At 34.7% G+C, this 17,302-nt stretch overlaps 1 protein-coding gene across 1 annotated transcript in view; it reads left to right on the top strand.

The window, feature by feature from the left end:
- Nucleotides 1-2,365: 2,365 nt before the first annotated feature.
- Nucleotides 2,366-17,302, top strand: part of LOC141434670 (uncharacterized) — a 108,916-nt gene continuing 93,979 nt past the window's right edge. The window contains exon 1 of the mRNA XM_074097099.1: nt 2,366-2,823. Coding sequence (XP_073953200.1) covers nt 2,698-2,823 — 126 coding nt within the window. The 5' untranslated portion in view covers nt 2,366-2,697. The remainder of the gene's footprint in view (nt 2,824-17,302) is intronic.

Consider the following 17,302-nt stretch of genomic DNA (forward strand, 5'->3'; position numbering starts at 1 on the left):
TAACAATTTTATTAAAAAAACATTTTTTTAATCCTATTCCCGTTAAGGAATTACATGCATTATGCAGTAGGAGTTTCTTCCACATCGTTTAAAAAAAATTATAAAAAATGAAAAAATAAATAAATTAAATAATTCAAAACAATTAAAGTCCCAAATGCTTAGATTGTTTATGGGTACTAAGCAACGTCAATATAATTATATAGATAGATACATTTAAGCAGTAAACAGTAGAATTTTATTTTTCATACAAATATCTGCCCCGATCGGGAATTACCTTTCGTAGGTTCTCTAACCACAAATTGGTCGTATAAATGAGTTATTTATGAAAAATAATGTAAAGCGAAATGTTGATGTTTGCATAATAACGTGCTAAACTAAACTAATTTGTATGAAAAAAGGAAAATTCAAAGATTCCATTATTTTTAAAAGTCGATGAACTACGATCGTAATGTTGTTCAGTTTGATGCGGACGATCTATGTTTTAATATTTTGCTCGTATTACAGGCCACACCCGGTAGGTAGTACAACAATTGCTTGTTTACAGGCATATATAGACAGATAGAGGAAGTGTATATGTAAGTCAATTAATTAAAAATAAATTGTTTTTTTATTACTAAACCAATCTGTGGTTTACCTATGGCGTCTTAAGCAAATGCTCGTGGGTACAAACCCGGACTCACATCTCAAAGATTATCAAAAAAAATCAAAATCCATGTGTAATTTCGCACATTCAAAATTTATCACGAGCTTCACGGTGAAGGAAAACATCGTGAGGAAACCTGCACAATGTGAAGCAATTCAGTGGTGCGTGTGAAGTTCCCAATTCGATATCTAACTAGTCAAACGGACCACACGATACTAGTGATAAAGAGTCTAACAATACAATACTAGCTACAACTGAATTTTTCAACCGCACACACACACACACACACACACGCACGCACACACACACACACACACACACACGCACGCACGCACACACACACACACACACACACACACACACAACACACACACACACACACACACGCACACACACACACACACACACACACACACACACACACACACACAACATTGAATTGCTTCGCAAGTACATATTTCCTTTACCGTGTAGCTTATGTTAAGTAGCTATATGTAAATTCACAGATAAATTCCGAAAAATGTCCAGCCAAAACTCGAACCTACGAACCTCTGCTTTAGAGTCCATAGATCTAACAACTGCTACTTTGACTTCTCTGCTCTTAGCGGCAAGGATTTATTTTGGAACTATCCCGTGGGAATATCGGGATAAAAAATTGTCGATTTGTTCTTCCAAAGGTATAGCTCTCTACATTTACTCTAAATTTTATCTAAATCAGTCCAGCCTTTTTAGCGTGAAAGTGTAACAAACACTCACAAACCATCGCATTTTTAATATTACATAGTTTGATTCGATAATTAGTCTAGTATCAATATTACATACCGTCTAATAATAACTATAGATTTAGTTCAAGTAAACATACTAAATACATTACATTAGTTTAATTTATACTCAAAAGATTAAATACATACATTATTGATTTTTCTTTTAATATAAAGTATGGAGATAAGTTGCACGATTTAATTGTGAAAACAATTAATACTCATAAGTTACTAAACTCATTAAGTACGTCAAATATTTAGTAGCTTAAGTAATATCTAAGCGTATTTTTGAAATCGTATTTAAGTAGTTTTAGTTATTCTAGGTGACTTACAAATTGTATTTTTTTATTAATAATAATTTGCCATCTTATTTTGAGAGGAGGCCTGTGCCCAGCAGTGGGACGTATATAGGCTGATGATGATAATGATGATGATTAAGTTTCTTTTCCGCTTCTAATTGCATTTTATTTCCACATTACGAATAATCATCCAAGTCAACCCGACTACTGATAGTCGATATTAAATACGACTAAGAAACAAAAGTAACACAAATAGAAATTTGCAAAAAAATGCTAATCGGCTTAATGCAAACGAAAATATACTTATAAGTTTAATATGCAAGAGACATCGAATCTTTAGATGATAAGGCAAATTAAAATAAATTCAGGAGTTTCATGGAATATCAAAAACTATACAAAAGTCCTGTAATGCTAATAATAATGTTCATACTTTCCCAACGCGATTAAAAATTCATACGTGACAGCAACGGCGAGTATGAAATACGATAAACGATACTTAATCTTTTTTCTCGTGCGGATTTCCAGTCGCCGCGGCGTGCGTCCGCGCCGACTGCTGGCCCGCGAATGGGAAGTGCGGGGCGCGCGGGGCGCCTGCGCGCGGGGGCGGGGCGGGGTGAACAGCTGAGCGGGGTATATTGACAGCACGTTGCCTGCCCGCCAGTAGGTCCGTTGTCATTGCGGAGTGCGAACGTAGCCGCCAGAACTCAGTCTCCAAATTGATTATGCCCTTCTCGCACCGCAGCGCTTGAAGTGAGCTGTGGTTGTGAAACCAAAATTATGACTTTTGGACCTTTCGTCGGCGAAGACGTTAGCAGCAGACTAGTTCTAGAACAGCAGGCTCTGAGGATAGTTTCAAGATACTGGGAAGTCTCAGGCAAAGGGATCGCCGCCAGGCTTAAGGCCGGAAAAACGAATAAGCTCCTCGAGTAAATTGAACTAAAACTTTAGTGTTAGTGACTGTGTTATTGTGTTTAGTTACTGGTTTTTATTTTAAATGAAAATGGTGCCCCAACAAGTGACGGAACTGCGGTCGGTGTCACCGACTGGCAGCGGTGGTCCGGTGTTCGGCTCCCAGCTGGTCGACAAAAACTCATCGACGCCCTACACGGATGCAACTCAGGTAAGCTTTTTTTTTCCAAGTGATGAAGTGAAAAAGTGTTACCAAAAAAAAGTTAATAAAAGTTTTCGGGAAAAGTAAGTCTAATAAAATTGGAATAAAATTGAGAAATATAAAAAAAGTAAATTAAGAAAAATGTGCGCCTTCGACTTAGAAAAAAAAAACACATTAATATTAGGTACACCTGAAACTGATAAAAACAAACAAATCCAAGTTTCTTCGTTGCATCGGAATAAAATGTGTAAAAAAACAAACCAAAAATAACACAACCAAAATTAGCAATAATCACGCGCTAATGCGAAAGCGATATCAAATTCGATTTTTTTAAATTATCTCAAAATAAAATTGTAAGCTTATAAAAAAAAACCTAATTCAATAAAAAAAAAAATAACTATCACAGTGAATGCTCCAAAATAGTTTATTCGGATTTGCGAAACAACTGAATAAAAAAATTGCGCGCAGTACATTTATTGCTTCGCAGTAAACATGTTTTCGCGATAATCTTTACTTAACATGTGAAAATATAAATCGATGAACATGCGGAAAATGAAAACACGTGTGTACATTAATCTTAATGCGTACAAAAATATACGTGCGTCTGAAATTAGATTAAAAAAATTAGAACAAGGTTCTAATCAGTCACAAATTTTATATTAAAATTAATTGTTACCGTTATAATAATAATAATAATCCGTTTATTTCAAACACATGTTAGATGGTTAATAATATTAAGTCTTACAACTATGTTAGTACATTTATGAATAATTCCATTTATAACAATAAAATTACATTTTAATGGACTTGCATTAAATTGCTTGTGCCTCAATTGAATTTAAAAATTGCTCTGTTTTTTATAAGGTGATGTAAAATCTTTAAATACCTACCTACTGAATCACATCACCTGAATGATAGTTCGCCATGACGAACTAAATATCATTGTTTTAAAAGTGATTTTAATCTATCATAAGAACATTAAATAAAAAAATATTAATTTCCAAAATATGGGTTTTTGTAACATAACTCCTAACTGGACTTAATTGAAATAAAAATAATTTAAAGCCTTCCAGGAATAAATATTTAAAAAATATTTATTAAACAAGTACCTAATGCAGAAAAAATAGACAGCAACACACTGAAAAGATTGTGCAATGAAGTCCTCAGTGATTTAGATCACGTAGTCAGTCTAGATCGTGAGGATTTTTACACAAATCTAATGGGTACTAAAATTATGCCGCATTATATTAAAATATAATTTCTCGTGCCTTTTAACATCGATAAAGAAAAATCTATTTTAACGAAAAAAATTCAAGTTTTAGACAGATCTGTTCAGTGAAAGATGGCTATAGCTGGCAGATGTATTATAATTCCGATGATTTTAAAGAAACTAAAAGAAAACGTGAAGAGAAGTAGGTGTTGTTCCATCGTTGAAAATTAAAAATCTAAAAATGATTATTAAAAAAAAGATAGGGGTTGCGTGCAAATAAGTTTTGGTCAATGTTTTATCAAAAACATAAAAATATTCCTCAAGTGAAAAGTGCAATCGGTATCCTATGGATCACTTTATATTAGAATGCACTAAATTATTTATCAAACGCCTGACCAGTGCCAATAAAAAGTCGCTAAAATTTGATACCACAATTTGACACGCGGTCTCCAATAAAACTCAGTCCAAGTATCAAATGAACTGTGTGCAGATCAAATAAATAAACTGCTTGCAAGTGACGTGAAGAGAGCAATGACACCAAATATAATTTTCGTATTATCGCTTCAAACAGCGATATGACGTCTGCTAATGAAGCGATAGCAGTCACAACAATCGATAAAATAAAAAGGCATTACGATATTTACGATTAACCATCGAGCGACTGAGCAAAATACGTAAAATGCGCTGGGTACAGCAGAGTGCATTAACATTTTCAATGTCAACCCGCAATATTTTTAGTCCGTGCTCACTTGTGTGCGTGGCCTTTCTCGTGTGTACACTCGTTTGTTTGCCTGTGTTGTGCGTGTGTGTCGAGGGCGGTCGCTACTAGGAAATGATAATCTTAGGTCATTCGCGCCACTTATTTTAACTCACATCAGAATATCCAGTAAAATGTTTAGTCATGACACGATCCTCATCTGTTATTAGTCTAGCAGAACTAAATTTCAGCTTAATTAACAACTCCTACATGGCGCTCGTATTATCAGATCGTAAAATATTTAATAAGGTAGCTTTGGACAAGTTGGTGTTGAATAAAGTAAATGCGTTTAAAAATGTTAGTTTATCAAATACGATCTATTCAAGGAAATGTATCAAGGAATACTAAATGAATGATGCCGAGTTACCAACAAACTGAGGCTAGTCACGCCGCGAGCGGATAATTATAATGCGGAAGCTATTAAGACTATTAAGTAAATTGTAACAGATACAACAATAGGTTAAGAAATTAGCACCGTTCAATCATCGAGATATTATGATGTGTGAGAAAAAACAGAGTTTCGTAATTTGACAGACGATTGATAAAATTAAAGATACTAAGTATGTAACTGACGATAAAAAGTACATACAATATTAACTAAGGGCGGAGTTTTGGGTCATTAAAATTTGAACCGAACGAACGGCGGACTTGTTTCGGCTCAGTTTTTGTCGTGTTTTTTTGCTGAGAACAGTCATGTAGCTCCATTGCCGGTCGCGCTCGGCAACTGTTCTTTTCCTCCAAGGTTGATTCACGCCTCCGATTGCCTTTACACTATTGTGACTGGCCGTTCTCTAAAACGATTGTTAGATTATACAATCGAAACTGAAAAACTCGCCTCGCCAGCTTTTAATTTACTTTAAGCACTTCCTAGAAAGAAAAGGCACTTTGTTAAGCCCGACGCTAACTTTTCCTTCGTGTTTGTCTACTATAATGCCGGTTTACTTACAACTGCTACACACGAACCTCTGTTTCAGTATTTTAACTATTCCAATTACATTCTTACTCAAAGTTTCGAATGTCAGTAGACCGATTTGAAACTGATACTTCGGGCGAGCTGAAATGTAATGCGGCGAGGCAATAAATTATCTTTTAAGAGCGTTGGTTACCATTCGAAAACAATTCTGGGTTAAAACCTTTCCTCGCATAAGTTTATCACTTAAGTAAGCAAATTTATGTACCCCTAATGCACTGTTGGCAGCTCAGTTCAAATCAACATTTGATTGTAAAATACGGACCTATGTCGGCAAATGCAATTTGCTCTACACTTGTGGGTGGTGTTTTAATAGTGCCATTATGTATAGGAGAACGGCAAATGTTGCCCAAGAAAATTGCTGTGCACTACACAAACGTGTCTATCAACTCAACAAGTACAAAGGTTATTGAGTAGCTTATTTGTGTTAGAAGCGTTGGATGTTTTCGAAAAACAAGCCAAGTCCAAGTTGGTTCGCGGCTTCGCATGGGATCCGAGAGTTACCCAACTCGCGTGACATGTGAAAACAGAAAGTCTACACTGCAAATAGCAATAAATTTTCCCGGGCCACGTTTGACGCGGACTGAAAATCGCAAGCACAACTTCCATCGGGAACAACAAAAATAAACCAATATATCCTTCACTGCAGCTTTCCGCATAAGGTTTCATTTAGTCCACGGTAAACAAACGGTTTTACAGAATTGGATATAAGTATTCTAACTTTTCAACGCTGAATTTAACTACTTTGTTTGATTGAACCCTAGATCGCTTTGCCTCCAGTTCGCTGGACTAGTCAATTGAAATACTGAGCGCAGGTTGTACGAATTGCGAACCGTCACCTTTAACTGCGACTTCACTAAGGCTTATTTTAGACGAAGACTAATCAAAATTACTTCCATTAACAATTTCAGTAAAGTCTCGTTAGTGAAGGACGGCGTAATCAAAATTCATTACACAAAATGAGCGCGGCGCGAGCCTTCTGAGGTACCATTTAGGGTGTTTATTCATGTATTCCGAACAACTTCATTTCAGACATTTACTCCGGGAAGTCTTACACCATTAGCGATTTATGTATGCTGATTGGATCCCCAAAAAGTTGGCCAAGTTTCACGGCGCCCTTAAGCCTCGCTAGCTTGATTAGGTGTTTTTAGACGAAGCAACTTTATTGTAGAAGTTTGATTGGAAAGTAATGGGTGGGTCGTGGAGTCAACGCGTTATCGTGACCCCGAACAATACTTTTGTCCGTTAAATCGTAAGGATGTTATTTGTATTATTGCTTTTCGGTGTTATAAATAGCTTTCTGTTCGGCGTTGCTAAGTGCCTGATTGATTTTACTTGTAACAGTCCAACAAATCACATCGTTAGCTAATAGAGCTTTCTTGTTACTCGTTTGTCACCCTGTAACTCGATCTAGAAGGGATTTGAGACTTTGTTTACAACATATCTCATGTTATATCTTTAACTGTTTTTTTAAAGAATGATATCATAAACATTGCGAAATTTCCGTGACCCCAAAGAGGTCGCCGGTAATTTAAAAATGATAAATTTCATGACTGGTTTTTTAAAATGCGAGATGACACGGTATCCTCGACACTTTCGAAATTTCTCTTTTATTTACATGTCTCAAGTACACGCTATTAATAATTTAAATAGGGCTCGGAACAAAAGGCTGCACTATAGCGATCAGTTAAGTGGGACTTTTATAATCGTTCTATTGCCATCGTAAACTGGCATTTATGAAGCCTTTCAAGGTAATTTAATTATTAATGCACGCACATTTACCTTGATATTTATACTTCTACTTCGTCTTATGACGATTCTAGTGTTAAATCTTCAAACTGTTAATTAGCAAAATTACTTCAAACAAATTGTCTTCTTGTTTTTCTGTCACGACATTTTAAACTTAAATAAAGTCATTTTGTTTTTAATTGGCTTCTTAATTAGCATGTTCTTTCCCAATATAACGTAAGTTGTGGAGTTTGATAAAAAAAGCCATAAAATGGTTTTTAATAAGAAACGACTTGCCAGTGACTACGTGTTTCAGTAATTGCGATTTCGTCATCAGATCTTATCTTCATAGTCAAAAACATTTAATCTACACAGAAAATACACTAAAATTTCGGTTAATATAAATATGCTTGCTTCTTCTTCCTTATTATTTACAAATCGTAACTTTAACGAAAACACGTTTTCTCCTTATGAGATTTTGGACTCGCATGTGATTCCTTATCAAACATTGCGGTAGTATCAGTAAAAGGCATGTTTCTTTTACTGTGGTGATAAAATCAGCACAAGCTAACGTAAGTACCCACCCATACGTACTGGAATGGCTCCATAACCAGTTCTAAGGCAATATGATGGTGCATTATCGACAATGACCTTTAGTAATATGGCTCGGTGAAACCGGTCTGTACTCTTTATTTTTGAAGCTTTTGTTGCTTTGTTATTGGAGTTAGTCTTGACATGAGTATTGGTAAGTTTTAGTAATGATGAAGCTCGGTCTCTGCGGTCTCTGCTTCTCTTTTGTAAGTCATAAGCTTGATCTATCTACTTAGGTAGTTTATTATTTCTTGTACGTAGTTACAACTAAACAATTACTTTTCTATTAAAGGTAAAGAATAAGTATGTCTGGAATTTTTCATAATGTATTTATTCTACTGCTTTGGCTTAAGTGCGCTGAAGTTCACTGTTAAGTTTATATTTATCGAAATTTTATACCGCAGCGAGTTTCCCGAGTTCTCCTGGTTAAGTTTTCTTGTACAAACTTTTGATATTCACTAGTTCAACAGTATCCAGATTAACTTGAACTTAAAACCTAAAGTCAACTAAGTTTGTTGCACTTTATTTAGCTGTTTGAGAATTACATTCACTGTCTTCGATACGTACTTCTTTTCTCTGTTTTTCTACTAAGTTTTTAGCTTGATTACTGTATATCATAAGTAACATTATTATTAATTCTTAAGTAAGCGTGTATTCAGTTAATTTATACTTACTTAATTTTGTGAGATGCGATGTATTTGAAGAGTAGATTTTATCAGCTGCTGTATTATTTTTGTCTTTCAGCCCAGGTTATCCTTTCGTTTTAATCTTAAGAGCAAAAGCAACACTGATTGGTGTTTTTATAACTAGTTTATGAACTTGAGTAATGGCATTATAATTAGAATTGGTACATGTTATAAGGTTAAAAAGCCTTAAAGTGAGAGGCTGACTTGCACTTGTTTTTCACCTTTGAATTTACAAAAAGCAGAAAGGGCAACTGGCAATGCTGAAATGATTAACATTGTCCATGGCGTGACTTCTGTATTGTAAATTATTTAAATGCAAAGGAAATTAATCACCCTCCTTGTATTTCCCCTTCTGCAAAGTTTTACCAAAAATTTCCACTCGTCTATATAAAAATCAGCAATAAAAATACACATGAATATATAAATTTTAGCTATATGTCTATTGTTCTCGGGATACAGCCCCGTGAGAGACAGCCAGATGGGCAGTGTGCTGACAGTAATAGGGTCCCGTTAATCACGCTATTTAGGGTACGGAACCCTAAATATACAGTAAAACTTTCACTGGTTAGCTTGTACACTGATAAAGCAATAAAAAAGGTTGCCTCCCGACTACCCTACCTACCTGATGTAAACTAGTCCTTCCTTCTTTCCGTAAAAAAGATTGCCTGGAAGAGATCTCTCTTAAGCGATAAGGCCGCCTATTGCTTACCTTGTATTTTTTTCTCTGTGTACCTGTTTTCTGTATCGCTTACTATTTCTGGTGTACAATACAAAGTCATTGTATTATGTATTGTACCCGTATAATCCTTTGCAACTACAATTTTTTTCACTTGAATTTACTTTCCTAAGGAATCGTCAAGAATTAATATAATTTCTCCGTTTTGTTCTGTCTGCTACTTGGCAGGCGGTCTGCTTTACTCATGGCTCTGGATTCAATCCAGCCTGGAGTATTTACTTGGAAGAGCTAAATTTAACTTAAGTCTCAGAGGGGTTCAAACGACCTAAGTTTAGACTTAAACGCTTAAAGTTTTGGACGAAAAAAAAACCGTTTTAAAAAGCGATTTTCTAATTTTCTCTTTAAACTATATCGATAAACTTTAGGCAAGATGGCAAGGTCGGCTAAAAACTTCTTTCAATAAATTGTCCAAAAGTTGCATAAGCAAGAGAAAAAGAAAAGAATTGTCCACTGTCCACTTCCACCACTCTGTCTTTGTTATCTTTTGTGACAGATGTCTAAGATGCCATCTCTGTTGATTTTGTTTGATTAAATAGAGACAGCATCACAGATTTATATTACAGAAAATTATGGGACTTAAATGACAGTGGCGAAACACGGCATAAGGCTTACTAAATCCACTAAAAAAAGTAGCAAAAGGTCGTTTACACAAATATCCATTTCCCGATTTTGTGTTAAATTTAAGGCGTTCCCATTAAGAATTGTTTTACTTGAAAACAATGTATTATTTTTGATATCTCGGAACTTTAACGGAAAATTCCACAGGTCAATACGGTATTTGACTATTTTGTATATGTTTTATAAATTAAAACTACACAATGCCTGTTATCGAATAGAAAATTATTTTTTAAGCTACCTTTACAAATAACAAAGTTATAAAGGTTTGAAATTCAAGATTAGACAGAGAAAGACATACTGGCACTGTGACGTAGTCAAAAAATCACTATAAACCCAATTTTCAACCGATTTAAATTTTCTCTTCGCTAAACACTATCTGTATATCTATATTTTCATAATAATACTAAGATATGGCAAAACCAGGAGTTGTCAAATACCGTATTTGGCATTAATATTTCCAAGATAATAGTGGCCTGACTTTTACTGTTTAAACGATAATCACGACTTGAGATAATTAGTTATGCTCAGTGAACCAGTGTTACTAAAAAGCTCCTAATCTGTCACGCGTTTTTGAAGTTCGTGACAAAAATAGTTTTGATGCATACAGTTAGAAAGTAATGTAAGTTTAGTACAGTAAGTATAGTCTAATAAAATTATCGACAAAAACATAAGTATGTTAATTAAATACCTACCTACAATAGTTCTGAAAAACATAACTCTTTCTGAGCTCGCAGCCGAACCTAACAAACAAACAGTTGGAAAACCCCTGACTTTGTCACTTCAAAGTTCAATATCTTAAAAACGGCTTTGATGAAACATGTCTAAGAACCAGCGCTAGGAAACCTGATTTCAAATTTCAAAAAACACATTCAAATCGGTCCACCCGCTTAGGAGCTACGGTGCCACAGACATACACACATAGCGGTCAAACTTATAACTACCCTGTCGTGGGTTACAAACTAAGGTGATCCCAAATCTCCCCATGATAGTAGCCAAACCAGTTTCGTAACTAAATGGATTCCGGTCAATCAAGCCAAAACCCTTTCATCCAGAAAAGACTCGTAGTTAACGGAACTATTTATTTATTCAAACGAAATAAAAAGCTCAGCCTTAATTGATTGAACTCTCGAAAATAAACAAGGGCTCGCGGAAATTAAGATTCACCTGTGGCGTTGGGTAATTGGGAAAACATCACGTTTGTGGCAGGGCTCCTCAGTCAGATGAGAAAAAGAACCCTTAAAAGAGTATGTTGAACTTTTATTGTACTAAAATAAAGTAACAAACACAACAAGACACTAGATGGCGCTAGTATCGTGGGGTGTATTTGTCGTTATAGTATTGCTTTGCTTGTTAATGGCTCATTTAGTTATAAAACAATCCTAAAAGTGATGCTAAATGCCAAAAACTTCTTGCTTGTTACAGAAACCTTCATTCACAAACATTAAGATACAGAATACAGTACAGATCGAAATGATTATGTTTGCAAACGTAGCAAAAATATGCTTTCTGATCCTAATTCCGAACAATGAGCCTGAGAATTTTTTTATTGTTAGTGTGACGTCATTTATTGTTGTTCTCTTGCTAGTGACAATAGTGTCAGATAGATGTCGCTATGTTCTACGGAACCCTTGTTAAATATCATCACGCTTAACCACTCCCGCAATCAGATTCGGTTTCGCAATATTCTTTTTTCGGGCCAAGAAAAATAGCTTAGGGATTCAAACATCTTGCTTGATAATAGAGAATTATCCAATGTGTTTATTTTTGGGTCGGTCGACTGATTTTGGAAGCGGGCAGTTAGGTATGCATTTGTCTACACTTAACTCTGAGATTTCGAAGTTTTTTGGATGGTTTTGTACATCCGTAAATTTATTGTATTTTAAATAATTGTATAGGTACTTTCTCATTTCCTAGGTTTTTTTAAAATCGTAAAGCTGGCAAACGAGCAGGCGGGTCACTTGATGGTAAGTGAAATAAGTGAAGGTATTACGGGTAAGTTGTCAGATAATTAATAAATATACAGAATCCCGATATCAACGGTATAATTAAGTAGTTAGTAGTGAGTTAGCAAGAATGTGGGTTTGTAAACAAAATGCCTAATTTTTTTTTATACCAAAAAGTGGTCAATAACGTTTAGGTACCTACCTTTTTATAAGCAATAAATGTTTTTTCTTTCTTTCATATTCAAAACTCAAGACTACCACGTTTACGAATGTGTCTAAATTCTGGGGTTTAACTCAAATCGAAAGCACGTCTAAAAACCAGTAAAACAGTTTTATAGTTAAAAATAGCTACCCTATTTTGCAAGCCATATACGCGTGACAGTCGTCAAGGGCACTCGATAAATGAAGGGAGAGGGAACTGTTACAAAGCAAATAACAATATCGCAAACTATTGGGCTTTTGAATTTATACAAACGGCGACATTTACCAACGTGACTGCATAGAGATATTTGTAGACTTTTCGGCATCACGTTTTTCTCAGTTGAAAAGTCGTTGGTAAAAGTTTGTACATTTGATTTGCGACTCCGATTTGGGTAAAAATTCACAGGTAGATAGAGTAAACGATACTGAGTCGTAATAACATAGTCTCTCAAAATGTCCCAATTGGTTTGTATGGAAATTTCCTTTTTGTTACCAAAACTATGGATTTGCGGTAACAAAAAAGGAACTTTCCATACAAATTAATTGGGACATTTCGGGAGACTATGTTATTTAAACTCAGTATCGTTCACTCTGTCTACCTGCAAATTTTTACCCAAATCGGAGTCGCAAATCAAATGTACAAACTTTTTTAGAAATGCCCAAAGAATCAGGAATCACACGGACGAGCTTCTCAATATAGAACATCTTGATTAGAATACGATTGGTGGTTCTCTACGGTTTCTTTGACAGTGACAAATACGATTGGTTAGTTGAAAAGTATGACTGCGTAATGGCTACTGTATTGGTTGGAGCTCCAACCGAAAGCAGTAGAGTGATATGAAATACTTATGTTTCCATCTTACCGATACAGTCCTGTAACCCAGGCAGGACCCCAGTACAAAAAGAAATTAAACCCCCAAATTATTTCATGTTATTTCCTCTTTCTTAGCATAGTCGTAGTTTGCACTGCAAGGCACCATTGTTTCTTTTTTTTATTCACTATTTGTAGGTTATGGTCTGAAGGCTTCTAGCCCTTCGATAGCTACGCCACTGCAACGACATCTATTGTTCAGTTTACTAGCTTTATCGACATAATTGGACAGCGTTGTAGTAGTATTGAAATCAAGTTATTCAGTAATACAATTAATTAAAATTATGTATTTCTCAGTAAAATAAGTGTACTTTCTAGGTAGTTAATATTAATTTCCCTTTTATAGTACAGCTTGGGTTTTATTGCATCAGCCACTTTCTCAAGCATACGAATTAATGTACTTAATTACTCCACTTAAATCGATCCATGTTTCACGAAAATTCATGGAATTTACTTGACTATGACTTGACATGACATTTAGTATTCTAATTAAATTTACTTACTGTTTTGTATATTGCAATTGTGGGTCTTGCTGTAAAAAAATGTGTTGGGACCAATGCAGAGGTTTGTAGGTAAGTACATGTTTTAGGTTTGATTTTAAGTAACCAAGGAAAAATAGGGACGATTCAAGAGATGTCTAATTTATCATCATCATCATCATCTCAGCCGAAGGACGTCCACTGTTGGACATAGGCCTCCCCCACAGATCTCCAGTTGCTTCGGTTGGCAGCGGCCTGCATCCACTGTGAACCTACTAATGAATTAACTAAGTTTAATGTATTTCATTTCAAGTTTTCGTATTTGAAATGGTAAGAACTGAATTTGTTTCGTTGGTTTTTGGACCTAGATTTCTAGAATCTTATATCAAGTAAGTACACTAAGTACGCTCGTACACTTCATTTCACCACTATTTACGATCATTGTAAGCAGGTTTTTGGTATCAGAAGTATCGTTACAATTGTTACAAACTATAAACAACACCAAAACGCGTTACATGTCAATTTATCCAATTTTATTGAATCAATGTGAATGCTGGCGCCAGCGCTGGCCATTATCAAAACTCGTTTGTTAATTACAGTGTAAACTGTAAACCCATTAGGTATTAATGTGTTCGCTTTTTTTAAATCTTAGCTTACTGAATTATAAAAAACAACTGTTGGCTGTGACATAAGTTTTATTGAACCGCGATAAGATTAGGAATGAAAGTGGCAGTTGAATATTAGGACAAGATGACTCAAAATAATGTAACCAAAATTGTTTCTACGTAAATAATTAGAAGATGTAATTCTATTTCATACTCGTAACAATTTAAACTTAATAACTATATTATGTCGTACTAGCTATTGCGTGGGAAATATGCAATAATCCGGGATAAAATAATATTGCCAAATTTCATCTAAATCTGCATGATTTGTAATTTTTGTATAAAAGTGGATAATAATTAAAATATTTGTCAAATTTTGCATTTATATTAGTAAGATAAGATAAAACTAGTAAAAGTGACGAATTCCTAGTCATTTTTAGTCGTCTTCGTAACTTAATTACTAAAACTAACTATGAATGTTTAATGTTTAACTAACCTTTAGTCTAAGTTAAAAAAAAGTCTAAAAGCAACGCAACAGGCGAACCTAATGGCATACTAGGTACACGTGCATGAAAAACAAATAGTTTTTCATAGTAAACAATAATATCGGTACCTTTATCGCCTATATATATTAACGCGTATAGGATAACAATGTTCTAATTACCGGCCGATAACGATGTTTATATATAAACTAGTACATAGACGACACGTGTGAATGTTATACATAAACCAATTCTGATTTATGTTCTGGTCACTGATTATGATTAATAATAAATGACCAATTAGTATTTATTATTCGTAGAGCATGTAATAGTAACGTTATGAGTAGTTACAGTTAGAATTTCAGCTAACACTAAGAAATATATATATTTGAATATGTTCTTGATAGTTTTGCTAGTAACTTCATGCATATTTGAAAATAAGAACATAGTAAATATTTAAAACTACTATCTTATTAAAAATTGAGTACAAAACTTCAACTAAAATGAACCTAACCTACCAGTAATTTAACTACTTACATCGATTTTGTAAGCAAATAGAACAGATAAGAAGTATTATTTCGTAGCCCTGTAGTTTTACCAAAAATTTTGTATGATTTTCTCCCATCAAAATTTAATACATTTTAATAGTTCGATATCAAGTACAGCCAACAAAGAATTTAGTCAGACAAAAATTAGCATTTATCTCACTAATATTATTCAAACGCATAAGTTTGTAATTCTGTTTCTTTGTTTGTTACTCTATCACGTCTAAACGCCAGAACAGATGAAATTGGGTACACACAGGTACATTGTGTAGTTTTAGTCTCGGGAAAAGGACCTAGGTTAGTTTTTATCCCGGAATTGCATAGTCCCCCCGGGACAGGATAAACGAATTCTACGGGGAACGGAGTCGCGGGCAATGGCTAGTATAAAATGCTATTTATTATATTCTGGTGATATTCATAAAATCTAGACTTGAAGCAACGAGGAAGCGGGGTAGTGAGTAAGTAATAATAAACGCAATTGAATGGCCTTGAACTTCTGTACATTTAGTCGCTCGCCTCGCTCGGACCGGGCACGTCCAAACTCTACTCAGAGCGTAACAGTATTGAAACAAGAAGAATATAACTTGCTGATTTGCAAAGTATGAAAATTGATAATGATGAGGGTCCAAGTGGAGATTAGCTGAACTGAGTTAAAATTATATTAAAATAATTATTTGATGAAAATTATTTTAATAGCTCGAAGACTCGTATTTAAACTAAATACTTAAATAAATAAATAACACGGGACAATTCACACCAATTGACCTAGTACCAAAGTAAGCTTAGCAAAGCTTGTGTTATGGGTACTAAGCAACAAATACATATTAAACATCCAAGACCCGAGAACAAACATTCTTATTTTTCATACAAATATCTGCCCCGACACGATATATATTTCGGGGATCTCGGAAACAGCTTCAACGATTTCTATGAAATTTGGTATGTAGGGGTTTTCGGGGATGACAAATCGATCTAGCTTGGTCTTATCTCTGGGAAAACGCTTATTAAAGAGTTTTAGCCCGAGCAAAGCTCGGTCACCCAGGTACTAAACGTGACATTGAGTTACTAAACAGACCTTTAGTTTCCTCTTCTGAATAAAATACCTTCACCTAACATGATAATACTCATCTTTTAAAATGGTAACTTTTTTGTGAGCTGTAATTGCAGTAGCCCGTCATCAGACCGGTGAAGTCTCGCCCCGGGCGCTTCCAAATATGGCGCGGCTTCGACGGCTGGTTGTTACTAGTTCAGAAAAAACATTAACTATATTAAAAAGTACATCTGTCGTGATTTAACGAATTACGACACGGCCCTAAGGGGTTATGGCTTTGCCTGGATCTAAAGTTATATTTATTATATTAGTTTTAACTTTATTCCGTTTTTTAGATTCGCTTGCCTGTATATGCCTGTCTTAAAGACTTGTCTTGAGACTTTGACTTCTTCAGGGAATGATTTTACTAAAATTTGTCCTTAGTGTATGCGTAAAGAAATCCTTCAGCATAATTTCTAGCTTCTAGAGCCGGTAGTTCAGACAGCACTTTGAAATGTCGCAAAGTCATTAAGTCGTTTAGTCATCGTTTTATTTTAAATATTAGTTTGTTCTTTTTCTTATTTATACCTTTTTAAAATGACTGTGTATTATTGCTTTAATCTTATGATTGCGTGTTAATTAAAACTACAACTCATTCATCCTCTGCGAGCAATAAGAAAATCACGAAAGCTTAAAACGTTATAGCAATAAGAACTTTGAAAATCGAAGTGTCAACATCTAAAAAATTCACAATCAAAAACGTCCACACAAAAAATTACACGTTTTCAATAAAGGGGAATATTTAATAATGCTAAATATATAATTGTGCCGGTTTCCGTCGTTAAATTGAGTCAGAAACGTCAATTAAGACAAAATTGAACGTTCCTAAATGATGAACGCGTAATTAAGGCGTGCTAGGCGCATTTTGTTATGTCGGATTTCGAAGAAAGGTGTTTCAATTGAAATGTTTAATTAATTTGCTTTTGCTTACACTTACCAGTTGATGTTTGAATATTAATTAAAACGATAACTTTAA

This window comes from Choristoneura fumiferana, chromosome 14 (genome assembly GCF_025370935.1).
Source record: "Choristoneura fumiferana chromosome 14, NRCan_CFum_1, whole genome shotgun sequence".
In the NCBI taxonomy this organism is placed as follows: Eukaryota; Metazoa; Arthropoda; class Insecta; order Lepidoptera; family Tortricidae; genus Choristoneura; species Choristoneura fumiferana.